At 42.5% G+C, this 25,901-nt stretch overlaps 1 protein-coding gene and 1 long non-coding RNA gene across 7 annotated transcripts; both read right to left on the reverse strand.

The window, feature by feature from the left end:
• Positions 1-1,699: 1,699 nt before the first annotated feature.
• Positions 1,700-3,182, reverse strand: LOC110537722 (uncharacterized). The gene is made up of 2 exons (XR_016485107.1): positions 2,821-3,182; positions 1,700-1,943 (listed from the first exon to the last, which is right to left on the reverse strand). It is a non-coding gene; the product is annotated as an uncharacterized LOC110537722 (long non-coding RNA).
• A 1,765-nt stretch (positions 3,183-4,947) lies between these two features.
• Positions 4,948-25,821, reverse strand: LOC110537723 (protein transport protein Sec24A). 6 transcript variants are annotated; one of them, XM_021624054.3, is made up of 24 exons: positions 24,855-25,391; positions 21,960-21,992; positions 20,885-21,412; positions 17,779-17,940; positions 16,855-16,929; positions 16,555-16,727; positions 14,444-14,625; positions 14,192-14,294; positions 13,700-13,826; positions 13,263-13,372; positions 12,874-12,986; positions 12,512-12,630; positions 12,264-12,319; positions 11,861-12,067; positions 11,469-11,592; positions 11,076-11,234; positions 10,633-10,806; positions 10,156-10,266; positions 9,440-9,615; positions 8,603-8,740; positions 7,185-7,289; positions 6,835-6,927; positions 6,495-6,598; positions 4,948-6,123 (listed from the first exon to the last, which is right to left on the reverse strand). In XM_021624054.3, the coding sequence occupies exons 1-24, from the start codon at positions 24,910-24,912 to the stop codon at positions 6,009-6,011; spliced, it is 3,345 nt and encodes a 1,114-aa protein (XP_021479729.3). In that variant the 5' UTR covers positions 24,913-25,391; the 3' UTR covers positions 4,948-6,008. The 6 variants fall into 6 exon arrangements, with proteins under 6 accessions (XP_021479729.3, XP_090048852.1, XP_090048851.1 ...); XM_090192726.1 differs by lacking the exon at positions 21,960-21,992 and having other exon boundaries at positions 25,383-25,821; XM_090192725.1 differs by lacking the exon at positions 21,960-21,992 and having other exon boundaries at positions 24,855-25,463.
• Positions 25,822-25,901: the final 80 nt, after the last annotated feature.

Here is a 25,901-nt window from a genome sequence, read left to right on the forward strand (position 1 = left end):
GTATAGTTTCACTAGACCGCGCAATTTTAAGATTGCATACTGCTTAGGCATTTCTATTTCTCTATGGTTGGCTACATTGGTAACCAGGGCACACAAATGCTCCTAGAGAGGGGGGATTACTGAAGCATACGTTGATGACAGTTCTGTCTCCATCAGAGGCTCAGGCTTTTGGCATAAGGTAAAATTTAAATTTCTGGACTAACATTGTGCCCCCCACCCGGCACTCCTCTATATACATTTATTGGTAGGTTACACAATATTTAGATTGATCAAATACTGCCTGAGACACTGCCTGAGAAACCTTTGCCATTAGTCTCCATACTCAATAAATGGAGACGCTAAATGTGATGTTCTTTGTTCAAATGTATATGCATGAAATGTACATTATGGAAAACATTCCTCACACTCAGTCATCGTTAGTTCTAGAATAATGGACAGGCAAGAATTTGTCACTGTCAATTTAGGTTAGTAGGAACCTTAGCCTAATTTAAACCACCTAAATATTCACATTCACTGAACATTTAGTATTTGAAACCGCAAACATGCTATGTTAGCTAGCTGACTATGACTTTCCAACACAAGTCTGGAACTCTTCCAAGTCAAGGTAAACTTTTGGTTTTACTAATTTATTGCCACTGGGGCCACCATTAATACAGGATTGTAGCGGGTTTACAAACGCGTTAGTTCTATTAGCTATGCTGACTATGATGTTACTAATATAGCTAATATGGTGACAACGATGTAGGCTGTGTGCAGCGGTTTGGCTTGGAAAGGTGTTTTTTGCCTGGTCACATACAGCTGATGTGTTGTGCATTGAAATCCACAAGGGAAGAGGTGAGCGCATAGATGCGAGATGGAATACAACGTGGCTGGTATGAAAGTGAACTGTGTTTACGCGTGATCAGTGTAGTATTCACTCTGCTGATTCTGTTGAAAAAGTTTCTTAAACAGAAGCAAATGTAACAAAACGGGGATAAACATACCTGAATTTGTCCAATAAAAACTACTGTTTGCAACTGTTGGACTAATGAATACACCCTATATCAGCTAGATGCAGGTAAGAGTGTGTAAGGCATTATTGAATGTCACCGTCTGTCACCTTAAATGTCTCTCGACCTGTGTGCACCTATGTTATAAACTGTCATTCATAGGTCAGGTTGATGGGTATAGGACATGAGAATAGGAACATTTGAGTATCATGTAGTAGCCTAAACCTATTGCATTGAACTGGGTGAATGGAATATGAATGACAGTCCTCCAATATGCTGTAATAGAAATAACGCCATGCTTAAAAAAACAAAAACATTTGTCCTCCCTCATCTTAAACGGCACTGACTGCCACTGGAACGTACATTTCTGTGACTTGCTAACTTTAGCTTGCTCGCTCAATGAATGCTGCTGGGCGAAGTAATATTGCGTTTTTTTGGTCACCTTATTTGACCTGTTCTGCTTCTTTTGAGAAACGGTTCAATCCTACCTTGAGGCACTACTTGAGTAATTAAAACACTAAATCATGATACAGTAACTGTTGGTCACATATGTATTCATTATAAATTGTGTCAGTTAACGATAAACCTTTAAACTGCACTCTTCCCATCTCTCTTAAGTTTCAGGCTCAGATGACAAAACCTGCAGGTTTGCAGACTTTCTATTGGTTACATTTAATACGGAGAAATATACAATAAAACAAAGACATTGCTTAACTGTGAACAAACTTTATTGCAGACATTTTCCTCAAATAAAATGGAGCATACATAAAATAAACTACAATGTATTTACATTGGGGATTATGTGTGTGTGACAGAGAGAGAGGGAGTGTGTGTGTGCATGTTGCGTTTTAAGTTTCCTTGTCACCCACCCATCTCTGCTTTGTCAGTCTTGATAGGCCCAGTGTATGCACTTCTGGGTGAGGCTGTCAGGCAGTGGTGGAGTGCATTGCAGATCTGAAAAGGACACAAAGTGGCAGTAAGTATACAGCTCAACATGTTTGTGTGCACATCGGTTGGTGGGATTGAGCATATATGCATGTAATATAATTATGAATTACCTGTATCCAGTTGGGAACCCTCAAAAGTTTCTACCTTCAAGGCCAGTGAACTAAGAATTGGTGCAGCTGGTAAATTAAAAACCACAGCTGAGGACTGCTGTGACTACAGCTGAACTACTGGGGGTGGCAGATCTAAAAGAGGCATAATTTTCTTAACTGACAATAATCATACAAGTAAACAGAGTGAATGAGTATAAGGCCTAGAGTCAATAAGATCAAGCGTTAACCAGCGATAGCTGACACCAACATTGCTTATGTTTTATCGGTGTCTGATGTTGGATCTGTCAAATCGGCAAGCAGCGGCTCTTGATCATTGTCACGAATCTACACCGTAAACGAAAAAGTGTAGGTTATATATAAATATGACGCTCAAATTCAAAAGTAAACTAAATGAGGATTTATATCAGCCTAATCGAGGTGTAGATTACATCTCAAATTCCACTGTTCTAACTTGTAAACAGGGATGCATGAGATTTCTGTTAATGCGACTCCCTGCCGCCAACGGCAATGTGCGGTTTAGGTATAAGGCCAGGAGCCGCTTGTTAATTTGACAGCTTTAATACAGTTCCACCTCAGACACCACCAAAACAACCGCTATGCGGATGTGATTGAATAGAGCCCCAAGTGAAGGAGAGTATGCATGTGATAATTACCTGCATCACCCGTCATTGCCGGTGAAGCAGGTGCAGACGTGTCAAAATATAGCTAGCTAGCATGATTGCATGTAAAACAACTTTACAGATGATTAAAGTTCGAAAGAAAAGTTGACTTACCGGTCTGCTGCTCTTGGGAACTAGATAAACATCCGCATAGGTCGGCTGGACAAAAGAACGAGTCAAAATTCACCCAAGGCTGAAAACGGCTTTAGAACGTTGGCTAAGCTAAAACTAGCGCGAGCCCATATCAAATTAATGGAATCGAACGTTCGCAGACTGTTTTGACTGGAGTGAAGCTTAGATTTAGCTAATTTAGCTGATTTAGCCTAAATGGCACCAAAAAAGTATCCATTTTTATTTTAACACTACAATCTGTTCTTAGGACGAAACTGAAATAACTAGTGTAGAAAGGAAACATCTGCACCTCAGTGGAGCCAATTGTGCTTGTCTGCATAGCGAGGAAGTAGGGGAAAAATGGCAACTGACTATTTCAGGTCTAGCGTTTGATGACGAGATACAATACCCAGCCTTACATAATTAGAAAGATATTGATTAACATGGTGTCCGAAATGACAAAAAATACAAATCTAAATATGCACATCGCGAGATATTTGGCAAAATAAGACAGCCATACCTACATTTCCCTATAGTAAACAATGGGACGACCTCAGAGTAACATGAGTAATTTGTTGTTTACATTTTAACTTAACGTGAGCAGGTCTCCATTGCCAACTATAGCGAAACTACCATTGTCCCATTTGTTGTACTTTCTTGCTGGAGACACTGATAGCTAGCGCTGCTAACTAGCTAATGCTAACGGCGCTAGCTGAACTCCTATGTTAGGCTGGACACATTACACGAACGTTCGGAAGGCGAGTTGGTACCACAGTGCTCAATAGAATTCATAGGAGCTGGCAGGGTGATAAAATGCCCTAAATTAAGGCCTGCTTTTTCGTGATTACTTCAACTACGACAGGCAGCTGGGATATATTATGAAACTGGGCTCCACCGCGGATGCAATGAACCACTTTTTAGAAAAGCGTTGTTAAAATGCAATGTGTCCAGCCTAACATAGGAGTTTAGCTAGCGCCATTAGCATTAGCTAGTTAGCAGCGCATGTTAGCTATCAAAGTGTCTATCCAGCAAGAATGTCGAGGTCAAAAACGAAATTAATCAAATAAATGTTGTTACATACACGTTTAGCGAAATTGTGTTTATACCGCCAACAGTGCTATGTTAAGCCATGCTGATTAATTTACTTTAAGGCCAATCGGACTGAAATAATGAATAGGCTGAACGTACATTTCTGTGACTCACTAGCCAACTTCAGCTTGCTAACTCAGTGACCGGTGTTGGGCGAAGAAATATACCTTTCGGTTTACAGTTCCCCATGGGGAAATCCGACTAGCCACAAAATTAACCAGTTTCCAGAATTATTACAGCCGGGTTGGTTTAGAAACCCCATTGACAGTGCATGGGAAATGGTTGAGGTCAGTTTAGCCAAAGAATCACGGCTGCCGGGGATGGCGGTCAAATCAATGGTTGGTTATAAAAGTATTCCAGTATCGAAATCCATGATTCCCCTTCAAGTGAAAACCAATCAATTCTAACTCATGCAACAATCAGTCAAAAGGAAATATTTTAAGTAGGTACTCTAAACAATTGATCCCTCTTATTTCACTAGGCAAGTCAGTTAATACAAATTCTTATTTATAATGACGGCCTAGGAACTGTGGGTTAACTGCCTTGTTCAGGGGCAGAAAGACAGAATGTTACCTTGTCAGACCCGATCTCGCAACCTTTCCGTTACTGGCCCAACGCTCTCAACCACTAGCCTACCTGCCGTTTCTCAGGCAAACTACTTCAACATTTTTTAGGAATAAAACACGCAAACATTTTATGACTATTGTTTAATTCTGGAAACTTCCACAAGAACAAATAATATCTTAAAACCATAGAACGATTGAGACCAGAACAGCAACATCCTCTGGCATTGTCAAATGTATAAACGTTAACAATTCATACCTTTCCTGCAGTTAAGTACAATAAGAGTGACACCTTTAGTCACTATTTATTCGTCATTACTTCTAAGATATTATATATTCTCTTTGCATCAGAAAACATTCTGATATGTTCGTATTCCTTTTCACATTAACTATGTTACGACAGTGGAATTTGAAAAGGTATACCATTTGAGACAACATCCACGTTAATCGTACCCTGCTCATTCACGACAAACCACAATTAAGTTTAAAAAGTTCCGAACATTTTATTAGCGTCATGTCACCTTAATATGTTCATACTAAAATCAACAATTCTTTACCATAATGTAGTCTTTTCAATACACAAGTATCAATAAGCATGATTAAAAGATCACAATGGCTTTATGTCTGTATTCAAGAATGTCCCATATCCTATTATATTAAAATATTTCATATATAGCGTTTGTATTTAAACAGAGGTTTAATAATAAAAATGTCCCATAGAAGGCAATTAGAGGATTTAATCAGATCGGGATTCTCATATTTAACAAAGCAACGTCTTCAGAGGTGTTGAATGTCCATGACAAGTGAGAGAGAAGATACAGGAAAGACAGGTTGAGAGAAGGACAAACCAGACCCAAGAGATGACAGCATTGCATTGTTTCGTCAACATTCAAAAGGCAGCAAATTATAACAAGGTTAGTTCGCCTTCAAACGTCTACATTTCTGCCTTTGCATTAATCCTAGATTTGTTCGACACAATAACCAAAATAAAGCACACATCTGTCCTTCACAACTAAAATCAGTAGATCATTATTATTGTAGCTGAGATATTATTCTTACGCTCAATCAAGGTGACATCCAATTATAAGTCCTTAAGGGCAGGCGATACTCCAACATTGCCTTTAGCATGATACTTCTATTATTTTATTAGCAAATACAACTATGCTTTTGATCAAAAGACTTGACATCCATAGCCAGAACTGTATATGAAAAGATCTAAGAAAACCTTGTTCTTTGAGAATAAACACTGATGTCCTCAATCATTGACGTATCATGAGTTCCCTGGTTGACAAGTTGTTCCAGCTTGAAAATAGTCAAACCAGCAGCAAAATCAGACCTCGCTTAGTCACCTCTGTCCTTGTCCTGTTTACCACACAAAGTTTGATTCGTTTGAAAGTCTGCAGCTGGGGGAAATCTTCAGGAAAGGCAATGATACACACAAAAATGGTGAGCCACCACCGAAGATCCTGTGAGAGGCAGCAAGCAGTCCCTGACAGGTTCCCACACTGATGTTCCCAGGACTGACTCAATACGCTGGGTTTACTTGGAGACTTGCTGTTGGATGTGGAGTAAAAACTCATAGTAAGACAAGGCCGACTCTGTCCGGTCCTCTATCATGTTCTGCAAGAAGCTGGCTTTCAGTGGACTCTCATCCCTGAACGGGAACAGAAAATGAAGGTTGGATCCACAACATTAACGCATAGTCTCTTGCAGAATTGACCTGAGCCGGTTGACAGCTCAACAAAACTCAGTAGGCTGTCAACCCTGTCAATGAGTTCAACCAGATCTAAATACTACGCATTCTATTTTGGCCTTTGTTTACCCAAGGAAATCATCAAACATTGTATGCAACCAAATTTCACCCTTATTCCCCATAGTGTGCACTACTTTTGACTAAAGCTCAACAGCCCTGGTCAAAAGTAGTGAACTAAGTGGAATAGGGTGCAATTTGGAACACAGACATGGCCTCTGATCTCTACCAGTGCTCTGGTCTAGTAAAGCCACACCACTGTTCCTAATGCCTACCTGATGACATGCAGGATGGGGAAGAAGGGCCTCTGTTCCCTCAGCCAGCCAACGAACGCTCTGGTTCTCTGGGACTCTGCAGTGTCCAACTCTGGGAGCATGTTCTGGGAGATTCAACACCATTATAATGAAATATCTTTATGGCACCCCTTTCAGGAAATCTGTTGTGCTGTTTTAAATGAGATGCACTACTAAAATATATATACGCCAAACAAAAGATACTAGCACATGTAAATACAGTATAATACACAGAGGTCCTGGTGAGCGATACAGAACCTTGACAGGAGCAGAGGAGCTGGGCGAAGAGTGAAAAATGGGAGCAGGTGTTTAGGTTCCTTACCATGTTCAGGGGCACAGCAGCGTAGTTTGGGAGCCCCAGGACTTGCGTGAGGAAGTTGGGGTTGCAGTTTCTTCCAATCCAGAGATAGATTACCTGTTAGGACAAAGGAGAAGTCAGTCAAGATTGTGTTCATTTTATCCATCGGCCCGTTTCTCCAGAAAAATCCACTGCAGATATGGTTGCATGTCTATTTTAGGTTGTACGCCAAATGACATTCCTTTAAAAAAAATGTAAATGAGGGCAAGCTAAAGCATGATGGTGTAATGCATCAGACTCTGGATTATTCATATGTCAATATTTGAATTGCATCTGTCCATAACAAATAAATGCATCATGGTCATTCTACTAACCGAGCCAGCGTCCATGAGGAAGGCCCCATCTCTGCTCAGCTTCTCCACAGACAACTGCTGGACTCTGGGCTGGGGGATGGTGCGCTCACTGACGTTCAGGGCTCCCTGTAGAGGGAGAAGAGGGGAGAAGCTAATAAAATAAAAGTTTATAAAGGGGAAACGTACAATATATCCACATGTCAGATGGAAGCAAAACCATGGATAGACAAACAAATGTGGACACCCCTTCAAATAGTGGAGTCGGCTGTATAAAATCGAGCACACAGCCAGACAATCCTCATGGACCAACATTGGCAGTAGAATGACCTTAATGAAGAGGTCAGTGACTTTCAACGTGGCACCATCATAGGATGCCACCCTTCCAACAAGTCAGTTCGTCAAATTTCTGCCTTGCTAAAGCTGCCCCGGTCAACTAAGTGCTGTTATTGTGAATTGGAAACGTCTAAGAGCAACAAAAGGCTCAGTCGCGAAGCGTGACACGGAACCCAAACCAGCTGCGCGCGTGAGCCTTCGTGCATACATTTATTTGTTTCTAGTCATCTCTCCTCCTTCCAGGCTTTTTCACCGTTTAACTTATATGGTGATCGCATCTAAACTTTCATTGCATTACCACAACTACCGGCAAAACAGTTAGTCTTTCAGTCACCCACGTGGGTATAACCAATGAGATGGCAAGTGGGTACCTGCTTCTATAAACCAATGAGATGGGAGAGGCAGGACTTTCAGCGCGATCTGCGTCAGAAATAGGAATGAGTTCTATTTTAGCCCTTGGTGTCGCAGACGCTCGTTGGCGGGCGCTAGCAGTGTGGGTGCAATAATTGAATAACATGGCTTTCTAAATGTAATTTGCGACGCTCGCGCACGCGACGTGTCCGGTCTGGTCAGCATGTAAGGCCACAAGCTCACAGAACGGGATCAGAGTACTGAAGCTTGTAAAAACCTGTCCTTGGTTGCAACACTCACTACGAGTTCCAAACTGCCTCTGGAAGCAACATCAGCACATTAACTGCTTGTCAGGAGCTTCATGAAATGGGTTTCCATGGCCGAGCAGCTGCATACAAGCCTAATATGACTATGCACAATGCCAAGTGCCGGCTGGAGTGGTGTAAATCTCACCGCCATTGGATTCTGGAGCGGAGTTCCCTGGAGTGACAAATCACGCTTCACTGTCTGGCAGTCCAACGGACTAATCTGGGTTTGGCGGATGCCAGAAGAACGCTACCTGCCCCAACTCCCTATTAATGCCAATGATTTTGGAATGAGATGCTCAACGAGCACGTGTCCACATACTTTTGGCCATGTAGTGTATGCATTATATAATTTAAGACATGCTCAAATATAAACTAAAAGAAAAATCTAGCTTCTCATTATTGGCATTATCTATCTGCGTGAACATCAGGGTTTCCCCTAGCCCTGACCTCGTCAGTCAGATCGTCCACACGGTACAGCGCTGGGTGGATCATCAGCATGACGTAGGCCAGGGGCTGGTACTTCAGCTGACACATGGCATACACACGGTCGTCCAGCCTGGTGCTTGTACCCGTTCGGAAGGCTTTCTGTGGATCAGAGAACAAAAACGACATATGAGCAAAGCATGAAGGAGAGAAACAAATCGCAGTAGCTGGGTCTTACATTATCAGTTGATATGACTAGATTTCTTATGGTGTCTTGAAGCTGGTTTATGTTCCATAGCCTGTTTGGTGAGAGGTAGGCTCCGTCCCAAATGGCATCCTATCCTCTTAAAGGTGCACTGCTTTTTTGGGGGCGTCTCAGCGCTGCAACTCGCCAAAGGCCTCAGGAGAGGCGAAGGTGGCATCATGAGTCCTCCAAAACATAACCCACCTAACCGCGTTCCTTAACACCCGCCAGCTTATCCCGGAAGCCAGCTGCACCAATGTGTCGGAGGAAACACTGTTCAACTGGCGACCGGGGTCAGCACGCAGGCACCCGGCCCGCCACAATGAGTCGCTAGAGCCAAGTAGAGGTCCACCGGCCAAACCCAGAAAACACTGGGCCAACTCTGCACCGTCCTATGGGCCTATCAGGCCAGTTGAGGCACAGCCTGGGAAATGAACCCGGGTCTGGAGTAAAGGCTGCAGCACTGTATGCAATGCAGTGCCTTAGACCACTGCGCCACTCGGGAGGCCAATGGTGCACTGCTTTTGACTAGAGCCCTATGGGAACAGGGTACCATTTGAGACGAAGCCGTAGACTGCCAGGGGACTAGCCAGGGAGGGAGTGGGTGGATAGCGTACCTGTTTGAGCAGGGCGAGGATGTAGAGGGGGAACAGTCTGAGGCAGGCGGGGGCCAGGAGGCCAGGCTGCTGGATGGTGAGTACAGAGGTGCGGAAGGACGTCAGAGAGTCGATGGATGCGTTGGTCATCGCGTCCCTGGCGTCACTCAAACTGGCCGTCACAGAGCGATCCACAGCTGGAGAGCGAGAGGACACACATCAGGAAAAAAATAACCCAATTCAAACCTCAGCTACGTTTGTCTCAGGGATTGTGATTCACAAGTTACATGAATGTACAGTACATGTTTGTAGTCATGGCCTTTATTTACAAAAGAGCAACCGTTGGGTTAAATCATTTGTTACTTTATATTAGGGTAAACTATCAATAATAATGGTATAATATTATTACAGTAGGTTCTCTTTAGAAGACTAACATTTCATCAGTGAAGGAATAGACCTGGGTAAAACCCCCATCAACACACTATATGAAGATTAGTCCACAGTCAGTTTCATGTAGCCACTTGGATCCCACAAAGGTCACGGTAACCAGGCAACCATCTGATATCACTTAACCATCTGTCCATGCAAATTAGGCAGCAATGGTAGGGTGGGGATGACAATCCTGCTCTCACTATGAGACATTAATGATCACAGGATGATGGAACACAATAAGGACCTCACCGTGATGGAAATAAACATGCCTTTAATAACCACACAAATACCAACAAACTACCTACCCATGCTAGCCAGCAGGCAAGTGATGGCCTGGACATCAGCCCCAGCGAAGATGTCGGATAGGGAGTTGACAACAGGCAAACACATGGTGTGGACTCGGATTCGTCGCTCTCCTGTAGAAATACAACACCAAGCAACAAGTTACTGTTTCAGCATTACAATGGAAACAAAAAATATTAACTCAATTGCACTTCAGCAAGAGCATGTTTACAATTTGGTATTCAGTTTAAAAAGTGTTCCATCTCACCCTTTCATGGCTCACGTTTACAAACATGGAATCCGAGTCCCAAATGGAACTTCTCTATATAGTGCACTTTTTTACATTTTATAGCCAGAGCCTTTTAAGTCCTGGTAAAAAGTAGGGCACTATGCATGGAATAGTGTGATATTTGGGACATTTACAATGAGTCTCAACCAAGTAAATCCCACAGAAAAATAAAACCCCAGCCCACCACAGCAGCTCCAGACAGTCAGTATACCTTTGCTGGACGTGTAGAGCAAAGCAGCCTGGAAGGAGACAGACTGCATGTCCACCAGGTTCTCTTCAATGGACATCTGCACAGCGAAGCCTGCATCCGGGTTCACGTTGGGCAGAGACAGCAGGTCCGTGGAGCGCACAAAGAAGTTCCCATGGAACGTGTGGATGGACAAGCCTACATGGAGGTTAAGGGGTTTGAGTTGAATTCATTCCAAGTTCATCCTCCCAGATAAAGTAATCTACTGGAGCAGGGACAGACTCACAAGTTCACAGGGTTAATATTACCCTCCATCAATGAGCATTGAGATGATCAGCAAATAATTTACACAGATTTCAGATGAAATCAGATGCATTGTCCCTGAAGGGAAATTTGTTTCAGACAATTAAAGCGCTGCTGCTTTCACATAATACAATAAAACCAGCACAGTGAAAAAAAGTCGTCACCTTTAGAGCAGCGTATCCTCATGACAGCCTCGAAGCCGATCTTGCGGGTGAGGTACCTCTTGAGATCCTTCTGGAAGCACTCTACCCCGGCTGGATTGTGCTGCTGGTGGTAGGAGGGGTAGTAGTACACACTTCCCGCTGAGTACCTGGATATGCAACCTGACGGGAGGAGAGAGAAGATTGAGATTACACACATGAATCCAGCCAAGGTATGATGTTCTATACACAAGGGGAAATTTGATTTGTCACCAGCAAGACACATACAGTAACATACGCATAACTGTAACATACATCAGAGACATGCACAGGGCACTGATTGCTTGTGGAATAAGGTGACTTCGTAAACAATCGCACATTGTAGTGCAGGTGTATGCGGCTGAAGGCGCCACTCACCTAAAGAGGCCAGGTCACAGTACTGGGAGCTCAGTAGGAACAGATCCACAGCCACCTGCTGTCCTGAACAGTCTAGGGCCAGCTTCTTATAGAAGTCTGTGGCAGGAGAAAGGTGCTGGATATCCTGGGGAATCACCACACAACGAGCATCACAGACAATAGTTAAAAAAATAAATAAAAAGTGGGTATAGTATGCAGAACACATTCCTGAAACCCTATCTTCGGGATTGAAGTTGTTTCAACCATCACTGCACAACAGGCATGCAACATGTTATACAACTAGAAATGTGTGCATCCCAAACGGCACAGTATTCCCTACATATGGGACATTTTAGGGTGCAATTTCAGATACAGAATGTATAAACCAGTGTGAACCGGTCTCTAGTCTCCACCTTGGCAGAAGCCCTCTGGTTGGGGTCCTCTCTGGACTTGAGGGCCCCCACACCCAGACTGGGCAGCTGGGTCTGGAAGACGGACACACGCCCTCCGGTGGCCGATAGCAGCTTGAACGCTGCCTGCAGGGCCGGGCCCAGAGCACACTGGGTCTCCATGGTCTTGCCAAACATCTGGGGTAAGCTCCTCAGCAAATCCTGCACCAGCTGCAAAAATAAATAACGCATTTACATAAAGTTTTGAAATGCAAAACAGAGCTAAAGAGAGGCTTAGGCAAAACTAAGTTACCCAATGCGAGTGTGTCTTGATTAATTCAGGCAATGTGGTGAGTTGTTAGACAGATTTGAGTCACAACCTTTTCGTTTTACATTAGCCTGTCTCTGGGGAATATTAGCTCCTTACCTCCTTGCATTCATTGAGGTTCACTAAAAGGCTGTCTGGTGTCGGTAAAAATATATCTGGAGAAAAGACAGCACAGAAGACCATTAGACTATTTTTTCAGTATTTGATAACTTCTAGGCAGTGAATGAGTCTACAGATGAAGCTTGTAAACCCTTGCACCTTTTTTCTTACAAGAGAGCACAAATTGAACAGCGCAATTTAAAGAGCTCCGGCCCATGTTCACAAACTTCTCTATTTTTATCTCTCACCTTCGATGTCGGAGACTATGAGCATCTGTGGTTGGGACAGGCCCTCCTGGAGGTTGTAGAAGTGGATGGTGCTGTCAAATGTGATGAAGCCAATCTTTGTCCTCGAGTCCCCAGGGAGCCTGGAACACACAGGCATTCAGAAGGACTTGTTCAGCAGACAGTCACAGGACACTATTTTTTTTTGTTAAAAGCTACATTGTTTTGGGGTTATTGGAGACGAAACACTTTAAAGTTAGCAAGTTTTGACTAAAACTTCCAGACAATGTTAGTTTATGAAGCCCAGAACATAAGACAATGGACCATGCTGCAAAGGCCTAATCAGCTTTTTTGTTAGTGTCTGTGGTGACGTTGATCATACATACGCATTGATGTTCTCTAGCAGTGACTGACAGACGACATCTAGGTATCCTGTTTCCACGGCATTGTGGGATACGTCCAGCACGATGAGGTAAACAGCAGGCTGGGGGGGTCTCAGCTGAGTATGACAGGTTTCACCACGTCAATACATAGACTAACACAAACACGCAGACAAAAAACATAAATGTTTCCTAGAAAAACTGCAGCAAATGATTTAAAACTTAAGAGCATCATAAAGTCTGATGGAATCACTTCATGAACACAGCAGCAGTAGCACCCAGCTCACTTCATCTGCATTTTATTAGCGGATTAAAGGGGGCAACATTCCACATAGATAAGAAATATTTTCAGGCAGAATATAGACAATCCTGAAAGACTACATATTTGAATTTACCATGTATTCTGATGGTGCAATGAACTCGAGGGTAGCATTCTGGACCTCAGGTCTTTTGTGTGGCTCGCCATACGATCTGCTGACTGGGTTGTACATGAACTCCTCCGGAACTACACCAAACAAAGACGGAGGTTATCTTCAGTCAGAAAAGAGCAGCACCAGGCTTGTCCATCAGTACTAATATCGGCAGGTTAACGATATTCTGGACATTTAGGTCAAAGCGGTGTGCTTGAAAACCTTGATAGAGCATGGGTGAAGTTAGTCCTTGTGGTGCTCGTGTGAATTTCCATTATTTTTTCAGCTTCAGACCAGCCCAACTTCTCACTTGGAACCTAATTTTAGTGTTTAAATAATGAACATTGGATCTGGTCAAAGGAAGTGCCATATATGGGGTATAGGGTGTCATTTGAGAGGAGCTTGGTGGCTGTGGTCCTCACCGTCGTTGACCCGGTAACACAGGTTACACTTCCATCTCCTCTGGTCCAGGAAGGTCACAAAGGGGTTGATGTACGTCCTGCAGGAGTGACACCTCACTATAGTGCTGGAGGTGACCACAGGCAGTTGCTGCAGTGCACAGACAAACAAAAACAATTAAGGGGCAATCTGGGATTAGTACATACATTTAAATGAAATACTGTATATGCACCCATCGGCTCTTGAATAATTTAACTTATAATACAACTGGTTTCTGCAGTGCACAGAGAAAGAATATGATTGTCATAGCCTATCATCAATGCCAAGTTCCACACTAATCTTAAAAAAAAAAAAATCTAATTACAATTCAGACATGATCACAGATGTGTAGATTGAAGACAATTATTCTAGGCTATATGTATCCTTTGATCTTTCACCAGAAGTGGGATTGGTAGAAGGAAGATTATACTGAAGGTTGGGCATGTTTTGCATGGAGTGAGTGGGCAACGTCTTACCGAGAGATCTTTGAAGGGGTGGAGGAGCAAGCCGAGTGGGAGCTTGGCTTTGTTTAACAGCGACTGGGTCTGGGGGATGCTGGTCAGGGTACTGCGGAAGACCCTGTAGTGAGGGGGAGATGCACACCAGGTCAGAACCAGTACATATTATTTACATGTAGGGCCAAGTTCAAGCACATTAACACAAAATGTTCAACATTTTGGTGGGGAGGGTTGATGTTGGGAAACAACGCCAGACAAACTACTACGCACTCTGGGTGGCAGTTGATTTTCTGCAGGTCCTGGGGCAGGCAGGGCGTAGGAGGGGTGACTGGGCCCAGAGGGAGCAGGTTCCTCTCCTGCAGCAGGTTGACCACCCTCAGGGCCTCTGGGGTCTGAGACTGCAGACTCAAACCAGACAAGGAGGGGCTCAGTTGGGCTGGACCTGCAGAGGGCTGGGGAGGGAAATTAGGACAGTTAACCGGTGAATACAATGAACGAGGGCAGCACCCTTGAAGGTCTGATCAAAAATTTGTGCACTTGTGGTGCATCCCTGGTCAGTTTCAATATTTCAGTCTATGCATGTCCTATTTCAACATAGAGTTAATTTTTAAAATGTGTTCAAGTCAGACATGCGCTAAGCTCTGACAATATCATACAGAAAGTTCAGCTATGAACTGTAGAATTTAAAGTGGAACTGACAGCATTTTAGCATCATGAAATATTAAAATAAATTCATCTATACCCCCAGGATTTTTTAAATTTTTTATCTTAGCACTTCGATATGGTCACTTTCACAAATGTATAGAATGTTTGGGAATGACATATAGTAAGGCATTTGTGAAAATTCAATAGCAATAGAGTGGGAAAGCAGCTGTGCATTTAGACAATTAACAGACACTGCAGTAAATAAACCTAATAAAAACATCCGTCTTGATCAGAACCGGAGTCGACGCAGACCGGTGCGCCATAGCCAATCAGAGATTCAGTAGGCATATATGCAAATAAGCCATTTGCAACCCGTGCCTTCCATCAATCACTTTGAACTGGACTGTGTGATTACAGGCAGTAGCAACAGCGCAATTTTAGATCAGAACGCATTCGTCAAAAGCCACAAAATACACCTGAATGGATTTCTGCACATATGTAAATACCACGGGAGTCCTCACATTTGGGATCTTCACAGTCCTATTGATCAAACCACCATGAAAAGTTAAGCTCCCCTCCTCTCAGTTGCCTATGCACATCAACAAGATCAACAACTAATGCTAGCCAGAGCGAGATAAGCTAAAATCTAACGAGGGAACATAAGATAAACCCTCTCAAACTTTAAAATAAATCAAAATAAAAAATAGTTGGCTGTCAAAATTGCACTTAAACAATGTGGAATAAAATCATGCTCGTCCTTCTGCAGCTTGCCTGCCAATGCATGCTTGTACCAACCCACCTTCTGATAACTGAATGGGAAACTTGCTTGCCCTCTCATTTGATCGATGTCAAATACATTTGATTGACAACTAAGAGATCTGTTATCCAGTTAGCATTCATTCAAGCTCAGCATAGCTACCTGGGAAAGCGATGTACATTTCTTTCTAGCTAACCAAATGACACCTGCCTCGAGCTGTTGCCACTGAAAAAAGGTGAGGGGAAAAGGTCAGTCACACCTCCAATGACATCCTCCCAGCAGCTAGTGTTAGGCGCAGGGTTTTTAGCTTACTAAATAGATACACTAGCTCAGGGGAGTCGAACTCAATCGGCGCAGACATTTTGAAAAAAAGAAGTGAATTTGCAGGTTAGACAGCCTATTTGTTAAAAGAAAGAGCAACTGTGTCCCAAACTGCCCATTGTTTTATTGGAAATACAGCCCTTTGTGATGTCCACTTATTGGATGCTGTATACAGCACTTTAATATATTGAAACTAAAGAGATATGTCCAGTCTTTGCTGCTATGCTTGCAGATGTACATAATAAGCTGCGGCCCTAATCAAAAAGGTATTTAGTAACTCCAAACAATCAAATCGTCGCTATAGGTTTATTGCAACATTTAAACATGTTTTTCATTTTTTTGCACTGCATGGATCACCAGTGGGGTTGAATGCCAGGCCAGCTATGATTTACAACAGCAATCATTTGTGGACTACTACCCATCTATAACTGCATCCACCTATTCTCCCAACAATGCCTTACAGTACATACATCATGAAATAGATAGGTTCTATTTTTAACATTGCTTAAAATTTTGAGGCATAAACTGGGATTTTGATATTTTTTTATTACTGATATTATGATTGTCTGTTTCATATCTGCAAAGTAGTTCAAACACTGTCAAACAAAATCCAAGACCTGAATTGGCAAAGCATAGAGATGGAAGTCTTGTTACTTACCTGCTGGTATGGCTGAGGATGGCTGTAAGGCTGCGTCGAGGGCTGCACGGGATGTTGCATGGTGGCGGCATTAGGGGGTGCCGAGGTGTTCTGGTACCCCGGGGGTAAAGAGGGGTAGGATAGACCCATGTGTCGAGTAGGGGGGCTTGGCTGCTGGGGTGGGAGTGGGCCAGCTATAGGGACAAGCACCAAAACAGGCCTCGTTTCAGTTCTTAGTGTTGCTAGCAGTAAATCTAGGGGACTATAAAGTTACATTAGTTATTCATTTCTGATTAAACTATAATGTAGTGGAGGACTGACCCATTTTAGGGCCCATCTCCAAGTGATCAAAGCTGTTGGGAACTTGAGCACCATTACCAGGTGTGGGCATGTGTCCTGTTACAGTGCAAACATAACATTTAGGGGTCAGAATAAAGATGCATTAAAACAAACAAAACACTACTACTTGTGTAAGTACTTAAAAGGCACAATCTGTACATTTGCGAAAACTTGATTTAGCATACATGTTTGTGTTACGTTTCAGGTCAGTTGTACTTTGTTTCATTGCCAAAGGGTTGAGAACATATGAATTATGCATTCAAGGTACCCAATTCACAGTCACAATAACAGACAGTAAGACAACGTGATAAATTGGACACATGGGGGGGGGGGGGAGGGGGACAACGACAGACAGACAAACTTGGAAATAGTGTCAGATGTAAACAGGTGAGATCTGACATATCCATGGAAGTTCGAGGCCTTCTGTTCCTTACGAAACCATGTTAACAAATCTAATAGAAGACAATGGATCAAATGTGATCGTCATCAAAACTGCACAGGGGACACAACACACTGACAGAGACTACACCACACCTGGACACTCAAAATCATTCTCCTGGTTCTCGTACTCAGTGTGGGAAGCATCACTAGCATCACTCCCACACTGAGCTGGCATGGTGGGAAGACAGAAGGCAATGAGACCCAAAGGGGGTGGCTGTTGGGAGCTAGTTCCACTACTGAGAAACCCCACGTTAGACCCCGCCACCCCAGAGGAAAAAATAACTATTTATACAATTATTATACAACTACTGAACAAATAAACCACAGTACATGTGGATAATTCAACAAGTAAGGTAAACAAACTAGGATCAGGTTCCCCTCTTATTCATTAAAAGGCTAAACTGATCACAGATCAGCACTCCTACTCAGACCTTTCATGCAGTATCAAAACTGATATTTCCTTACCATCAGTTTTGGGGCCAAGGGGAGGGGTGGCATTGCCCATGGGGGGTCCAGTAGTGGGTGGGGTGGGTCTCACAGAGGGTGGGGGGCCGCCGTAAGGTGCTCTCATACCTGGGTGGTATGAGTGAGGAGCCGCCATGGGGTTCATCAGAAGAGGGGCAGAGCCTGGACAACAACATTTAGCTACACATATGTCTTACACAGTATCCTATCACGACACCCATCAACTAAAACGTTGTACAATTGTTTGGTTGACATTTTGGGATATTACATCAATGGCACCTACATAGTACTGTGCTGCCAGCCCAGACATCATCCTGGCTGTGGCACAATGGCTGTGGTCAAGGCTAACCTATTACATAACCTTAGACAAAACTGGCAACTATACATCATGACAATGTAACCTATAAGACATGGGGGTATATGAGAACTACCGTGCATAAGAGGGAAAACGTCCCGTGACAAGCAGTATTGTAACTAGAGGGCGACCAATTATGATTTTTCAACGCCGATACCGATTATTGGAGGACAAAAAAAGCCGATGCCGATTAAATCGGCCGATTTTTACAAATCTATTTGTAATAACGACAATTACAATACTGAATGAACACTTATTTTAACTTAATACAATACATCAATAAAATCAATTTAGCCTCAAATAATGAAACATTCAATTTGGTTTAAATAATGCAAAAACAAAGTTTTGGAGAAGAAATTAAAAGTGAAATATGTGCTATGTAAGAAAGCTAACGTTTAAGATCCTTGCTCAGAACATGAGAACATATGAAAGCTGGTGGTTCCTTTTAACATGAGTCTTCAATATTCCCAGGTAAGACGTTTTAGGTTGTAGTTATTATAGGACTATTTCGCTCTATACCATTTGTATTTCATATACCTTTGACTATTGGATGTTCTTATAGGCACTTTAGTATTGCCAATGTAACAGTATAGCTTCCGTCCCTCTCCTCGCCCCTACCTGGGCTCGAACCAGGAACACATCGACAACAGCCACCCTCGAAGCAGCGTTACCCATGCAGAGCAAGGGGAACAACCACTCCAAGTCTCAGAGCGAATGACGTTTGAAACGCTATTAGCACGCACCCCGCTAACTAGCTAGCCATTTCACATCGGTTACACCAGCCTAATCTCGGGAGTTGATTGGCTTGAAGTATTGCGAAGAGCTGCTGGCAAAACTCACGAAAGTGCTGTTTGAATGAATGCTTACGAGCCTGCTGGTGCCTACCATCACTTAGTCAGACTGCCCTATCAAATCATAGACTTAATTATAACATGACACAGAAATACGAGCTTTAGGTCATTAATATGGTCGAATCCGGAAACTATCATCTCGAAAACAAGAAGTTTATTATTTTAGATAAAATACCGAACGGTTCCGTATTTCACTAACAGGTGGCATCCCTAAGTCTAAATATTTCTGTTACCTTGCACAACCTTCAATGTTATGACATAATTACATAAAATACTGGCAAATTAGGCAGCCCAAACTGTTGCATATACCCTGACTCTGCGCTCATTGCACGCAAGAGAAGTGACAATTTCACCTGGTTAATATTGCCTGCTAACCTGGATTTATTTTAGCTAAATATGCAGGTTTAAAAATATATAATTCTTTGTATTGATTTTAAGAAAGGTATTGGTGTTTATGGTTAGGTACACGTTGGAGCAACGACAGTCCTTTTTTGCGAATACGCACCGCATCGATTATATGCAACCCAGGACACGCTAGATAAACTAGGAATATCATCAACTAGTGATCAACTAGTTAACTAGTGATTATGATTGATATATTGAAATCGGCCCTAATTAAAGCAGCCATTCCGATTAATCGGGCAACCTCTAATTATAACCCTACACTGGAGGTGACAGGTCTGACGACAGCTGATGAGGCTGACCCAGAGCTAGCTAATGTCAATGAACTGGAAGACACCCCTAGGTGACTACTGAGACTACACTGGGGCATTCCAAATAAGAGCAATCTGATGTTGCTTCCAATATCAAAGATCTGTCATTCAGAGATTGCAAGTATGAATAAATACTCAATCAAATCAACTTGAATGAAAATAGTAAACTGGACAGATTAGAGTGAATGTTAAAACAGAAGTCAGGAAGACAGTTATGTCAGCCAGATAATGTGATATTTCTTAGACCACAATGTTGTATAATGCAATAATGGCTTTGGTCATGAATCACTGATGGCTTCTGACCAAAAATAAGCCACACACCACAAATACCGCTACAGTGGTGGTAAGTGGTGACTAAACTCAGAACTCTGGAAATTATAGATTTCCAATAACTTCACCAGAAGTTACTAAAACTAATTTGGCCTGTGAACAAGTATTTCTGAGTTGAGTGTCTGCCAAGGAGATAGGTGTTGCCAAACTGATCTGTTCGTGTGGGAATGGGAGCAGGAGGGGGCAATGTCCACTTTCAACATCAGTTAGCGCGACCACAGAACAAGGAGCCAGATGTTTCACCGGATGTGCAAATCTGAAGCATCCGGGTAGGCATTTCCACTACCCACAAAATATGGCTGAGGGGAAGCCCAGTGGCCGACAGTGGGAGAAGATGGAGTGAGATTGACTTTGGTCAACATTCTGCTCATCGATAGAACATTTCATCTCAATAGAGCGCTATTCACAAAACTAGAATCTGTTACGAACAGAGTGAACTAAGTTTTGTAGACTTCACCCTTTGCCAATTTGTTTATATTTTTAAATGTGGTTTAGGAGTGCAAGGGTAAATAGTTACTGGACATGCCATGCTAGAAAGTGCCAATAGGATCTTGCTAGCTCGTGCTTGGCTCCGCCCACCTCCTTGCTTGTTCTGCCACTCTTTTTTCCCCCACTGGAAACGACATGCTGTGGTCTGTCTTGGGTTAGTTCTAAAAGATCTTAGGCTGAACCACCACCGGTGCCACCGACGTGGAGTGTCATTACACAGACAAAACAACGATAACATGTCATGAAACACATCATAATGATATCTCAAGTTTTCAACAAAGTGTTCTTCATTGTGGAAACAAACAGCTGTGGAATATCTAACACTTAATCATGCAGCCTTTGTAATGCTCCCTCCAGCACTGTTTTACCTTGCTGGGTGTATCCCTGGAGCGAGGTGGGAGGACACAGGGGTTGCATGGCATTATGGAAGACAGGAGGCGTTGCGCGGTACTCTGCCGAGGAGGCCTGGGGGGTTGCCAGGCTGGGCGAGGAGGTCATGTGATTACCCGCAGGCCGAAGGGGAGGCATGGCCATAGGAGGCGGTGCCCCCATTGGTGGAGTCCCCCCATACTGCCAGGCTGGGGCGTGCTGGTAGTTGTTAGCAGACACAGGTGGAGGGGTGGCATGCGCTGGGGGAATCCTGGAGCCTGGGTTAGGGCTGGCAGACTGAGGTGGGGTCATGGAATGTTGAGGTCCCATAGGAGGCCTTTTTAACATGGGCTGACCTGGAAGGGCCTGGTTAGAGCTGACTGGTGGGATGGGCTGGTATGGACCAGAGTTATAGAGTCCAGGGCCGGGCGGCATAGGGCCCTTGGCTTGCATTGGGTTGTATGGAGTCTGGTGGGCCATGTAACCCGGTCCCGGTGGCTGCAGCGCTACTGGATTCTGAGAGGGACCTGGAAGACAGGAAAATGATGAGGTTAGATGACTCCAAGCAGTTTCACTTATAGACAAGCACCATACTCTGACATCCCACGTGAATGTCCCTATAATCTGCATTCAAACCATGGAGGTTCATTTTGCATGGCACAGTGCTTAGGGTGGGCAGAGTCTGCACATTTTAGACCATTCCATTGGTCCTTAAGTGAAATCTCCACCCCCAGGACATGCAAAACAAACTACATCAATAATAGCCCACTGCCTCATTTGCATGCCAGTTAACGCTGATGAAGAAAATCTCACTCTACAACCAATGTTTCATTACTACACTATGAACTGCATGGCAGTACTGATTGACTCAGCCTACAACCGTTTGTTTCTCTGAAGGAAGATATAGGCTAGATAACTTTGAGAACAGCAACATTAGTATTAGGCTAAATGCAGCAAGGGAAATTAGGATTTAAATAGACTCCAGGCCTCCAAAATAAGGAAAACAATCTGTGAACAGACTGACAAAGCAATAACTTTACTCAACACACTTACAGAGAAGGACAATCTTCTCACCTGGATTTAAAGCATGCTGCTCCTTTACTGACACTGAGTGTGAACAGAGAGGAACAGACTGATTAGAGAACGTCTCAATAGTGAAGACAAAAACCCATAATCCCAGCATTTCTAAGCAGCCCCGGGGAAATAGCCAAAATGAAGCTAACGGCAGGCCACAGCTGTCATGTTGAGGGCTTCCTCCAATAACAGTGAATCTGGCCTGGGGAGAGTACAACTGCTCAACCAATTAAAGAGTAAGACAAGGCAAATGAGCACGACAGGAAAGAATAGGAGTCACAGGAAGTAGATCCTGTACAGCAACGAAGGTCTATAGTTTTAAAGTGGAAACAGTAAGCAAAGTTAGATGAATTAAGCAGAGATTAAATCCACTTTGGCATTAAAGTTAACACTTGAGTGCTAGCTTTTGCTACCAACATAATAGGACAGGAATTTAGTGAACATACGGAAAGCCTTCTTTTAGTAAGATGGATGTTTGCAGCATCTTGGTTTGATCAGAGTTGAAAGACCAATGTTAGAGTTGAGGAATTTTATTAATAAATGAATAAACAATATCCCCATTTCAAATAGAACTGTAACTAAGTAAACGTATACCCTATATCTGATTAACAATATGAATTAATAAGTGAGGGATTGTGGAGCATATAACACTGGGGTAATGACATTAAATAAATATAATTCCAGCCAGGTTGGAGAAGATTGGAAGTGTTTTTTTTTAAGTAAGCAGAAAGGGTAATTAACCTATGGTTGAGCCGACTCAACTTAGCACTGGAATGTTCAGATGAGGCATTGTGTGTTTTCTTAGGTTTTCCATTAGCTGGAACTGTCTGCTGAAGGGTGATGGATGAAAAACCTTCTTAAGTTCTCAAATGAACTTTTGAACTGTTGGAGAAAGAATATTTTATGACCGGTTACGTCATATTTTGTATATAAACTGTTGTTTGTGGTTACACGGCAGCGCACTCCGAGAATAAATACTATTACCTATTTTTGATAAGACTGTTCTGTCTATTTTATGCAAATAAGAATCTTACAAATTCTCATAAAATAAACCAAGTGAATACAATTAATGAAAACATATTGGAATAATGAAATTATACCAACAAATGCAGAGAAGGAAAACACAAAGCCAGATTAGCCTAGGGAGTTTAATCGTAATAGTTCATACACCAGTAGGATTGTCGAACATTTGACAACACTTAACACCTCTGAACAGTGTCAGCAATCAGAATTGCATGTTCACACAGCAAAGACCTTAAAGTCGTCAGCCACTCAGACTTGTTAAATACTCCAAACCAGAAGGTGGCAGTAGCATTGTTTGGCAATACATGCCCGTGTGTGTTGCTTAGTCTATGGTCTAGATTCTGATGTTCTCTAGCTAGCTGTGCTAATGTTGCTATTTTGCAGAAAGCCCTTGTTGATACTTGCCAGATGGCTACAGCTAGCTGACTACCTAGCAAGATTACTTAATTTAATTCAGTCTCCATAATGCCAGTGCTAGCTCATAGCCAAATGTTTAGCAAGCACAACAAAGTGCTTTCATTAAGTACACACACTGACTTTTTCCTCGTTTTGTTGTGTTGCAGCCTGAATTTAAAATGGATTAAATTGAGGTGTGTAGGCCAGTGACAGCACAACACCCCATAATGTCAGTGGAATTGTGTTTAATTTTTAAAATGTATAATGTAAATCTAAAATGTCTTGAGTCAGTAAGTGTTCAACCCTTTATGGCAAGCCTAAATAAATTCAGGAGTGAAAATGTCTAACAAGTCACATAAGTTGCATGGACTCAGTCTATGTGCAATAAGTGTTGAAACTGATTTTTGAATAACTACCTCATCTCTGTACCCCACATGTACATTTATCTGTAAGGTCCCTCAGAGCAGTGAATTTCAAACAGATTCAACCACAAAGACCAGTGAGGTTTGAGCATGGTTAAGTTAATTACACTTTGGATTTTGTTTCAATACAGTCACTACAAAGACACAAGCATCCTTCCTAACTCAGTTGCCGGAGAGGAAGGAAACCACTCAAGAATTTCACCATGAGGCTAATAGTAAGTTAGAGTTGAATGGCTGTGACAGAAAACTGAGGATGGATCAACATTGTATATTGAATAATATAACAAATGCAACATTTTTACTGAGCTACAGTTGATAAGGAAATCAGTCAACTGAAATACATTTTATAAGCCATAATCTATGGATGAACTCTAAAACGACATTGGAGGCAGTTTATGGTAGAAAATGGAACATTAATTTCGCTACCATAAGTTAAAAGATACATCTACAAACATTTAAACGAAATACTGTAGAAGTCAATTCATTCGTATGGACGACTGCTTTTCTGAGGAGTGCCAATATGGCCGACAGGTGGCTTCAAAGCCTCTTATTGGCCAATACGTAGTACAAGCAATCGAGGGTTTATATACACAGGTCTGTTTACGAAGCATATGAAAAATACAATTTGATTTCGAATTGCCAACTAACTGAAATTTGTGTCTCTAGAGGATAACCAAGTTAAGCTAGCTAACGTTAGCTAGTTAGCAAACTTATCTGACTTGTCGCAACTATTCTGAGCCAGATAAATGTTAGCTACCTGTCGTAGTTGGGGAATCAAAACGCTAACTTAAAGCTATCCAAATAACGTAGCTATCTATATGAACATGTGTGCTTGTGGTCTCGATAAGAGCAATATTAAATTAGCCCACTACTAGCAGCCATCATTCATGGCTAGCATTATTACCAAGGCAGCAAGCTAATGCTGTAATCTGGCCATCTTGCTAACAAGCCAAGTCAGATAAGGTCGGATAAAATCTTATCTTACTAGTTAGTTAACGTTATTTTATCTAGGTAGAAAGCCAAAAGATAGTTAACCCGTGGCGAAAGTACTCACCATTTGCGTACGGCGGTCCTCCTGCCCCATTCTGAGAACTAAAATCTGTACTTGACATTATGAAATAGACACCAACCGTAATCAAATATACTGCAGAAATGCTTGGTTGACGAATAGCTAACTGCGTCTTACTTGGCTAAGTTGGCTGTTTAGCTAGCAGGGTAACGTTAGATGTTTGGTTAACGGAGCGACTTCACCACACAGGCTTTCAAGTAAAACAAAAAGTTAATTAGCTAGCCCACTTGTTAGCTATCACAGGACCATGATTGGGCCGTTCCCCGTTCAACTACGGGTGTAGGACTTGTCAAGACAATCATGTGAGGCCACTGAAATCACTTATCTTCTTGCACAGGAAGTTGGGATCACCCAGTAGACATTGGCTAGATGGGGTACAGATTATGTCCAAAATAATTTGTGTTGCATTTTAGCCAACCCTTAACATAACCTAATTCTCAGAACCTGTTACGATTAATTATCCAAACCTGCAGTGTAAATTATATTAAAAGTCAATTATGACATAAACTGTACCCATTCTAGTCCCACCCAGCAGGCACAACGTCAAACCTCTTCAAGCATGCGCAGTTGGTACACGTGGCACTTCCTGTGCATAGTTAATTTCGACAGTACTGGAAACAGTGAAACGCTCACAACTTTGTACTGCCTTCGCTTCCTTTGATGTTTGAGTCCAAAAACATGGGATCAGTTCAATACACGGTGACAGACTGGCGTTTACAAATAAAATGAGTTTATATAAAGCCAGACTAATGTTTAACTTTTTAATAAATACTTATCTCCAGCGCGATTTTTGCTGGAGATGAAGATTTTGGACTGGAAGTCGTTATTGTTCAGATCAGAAATGTGGACATACAAACTGCCCCGTCAGATTGTTTGTACAATATGGCCTGATGAACATGAGTATTGAAATGTTAACACCTTCTCATTACAGGAGAGCACGAACTTTATTAATATTGTTGTTCCCCTACCGGAAAGATGATTGTGAAACATAAACAGGAAGCGGCTAGGCCTGAGGACAGCCATTGCTGTGTC

This window comes from Oncorhynchus mykiss, chromosome 12 (assembly GCF_057628025.1).
Source record: "Oncorhynchus mykiss isolate SJ-2025 chromosome 12, ASM5762802v1, whole genome shotgun sequence".
NCBI classification, from domain to species: Eukaryota; Metazoa; Chordata; class Actinopteri; order Salmoniformes; family Salmonidae; genus Oncorhynchus; species Oncorhynchus mykiss.

Bases quoted from the DNA above. Each gene is read 5' to 3' on its own strand.
- LOC110537723 (XM_021624054.3), bottom strand. From the start codon at position 24,912: ATGTCAAGTACAGATTTTAGTTCTCAGAATGGGGCAGGAGGACCGCCG. The intron at 21,413-21,959 runs GTGAGAAGATTG...CCTGTCTTCCAG, and splicing joins GCAGCATGCTTTAAATCCAG to GTCCCTCTCAGAATCCAGTA. The intron at 12,631-12,873 runs GTATGTATGATC...TGTGTGTTCCAG, and splicing joins CTGCTAGAGAACATCAATGC to GCTCCCTGGGGACTCGAGGA.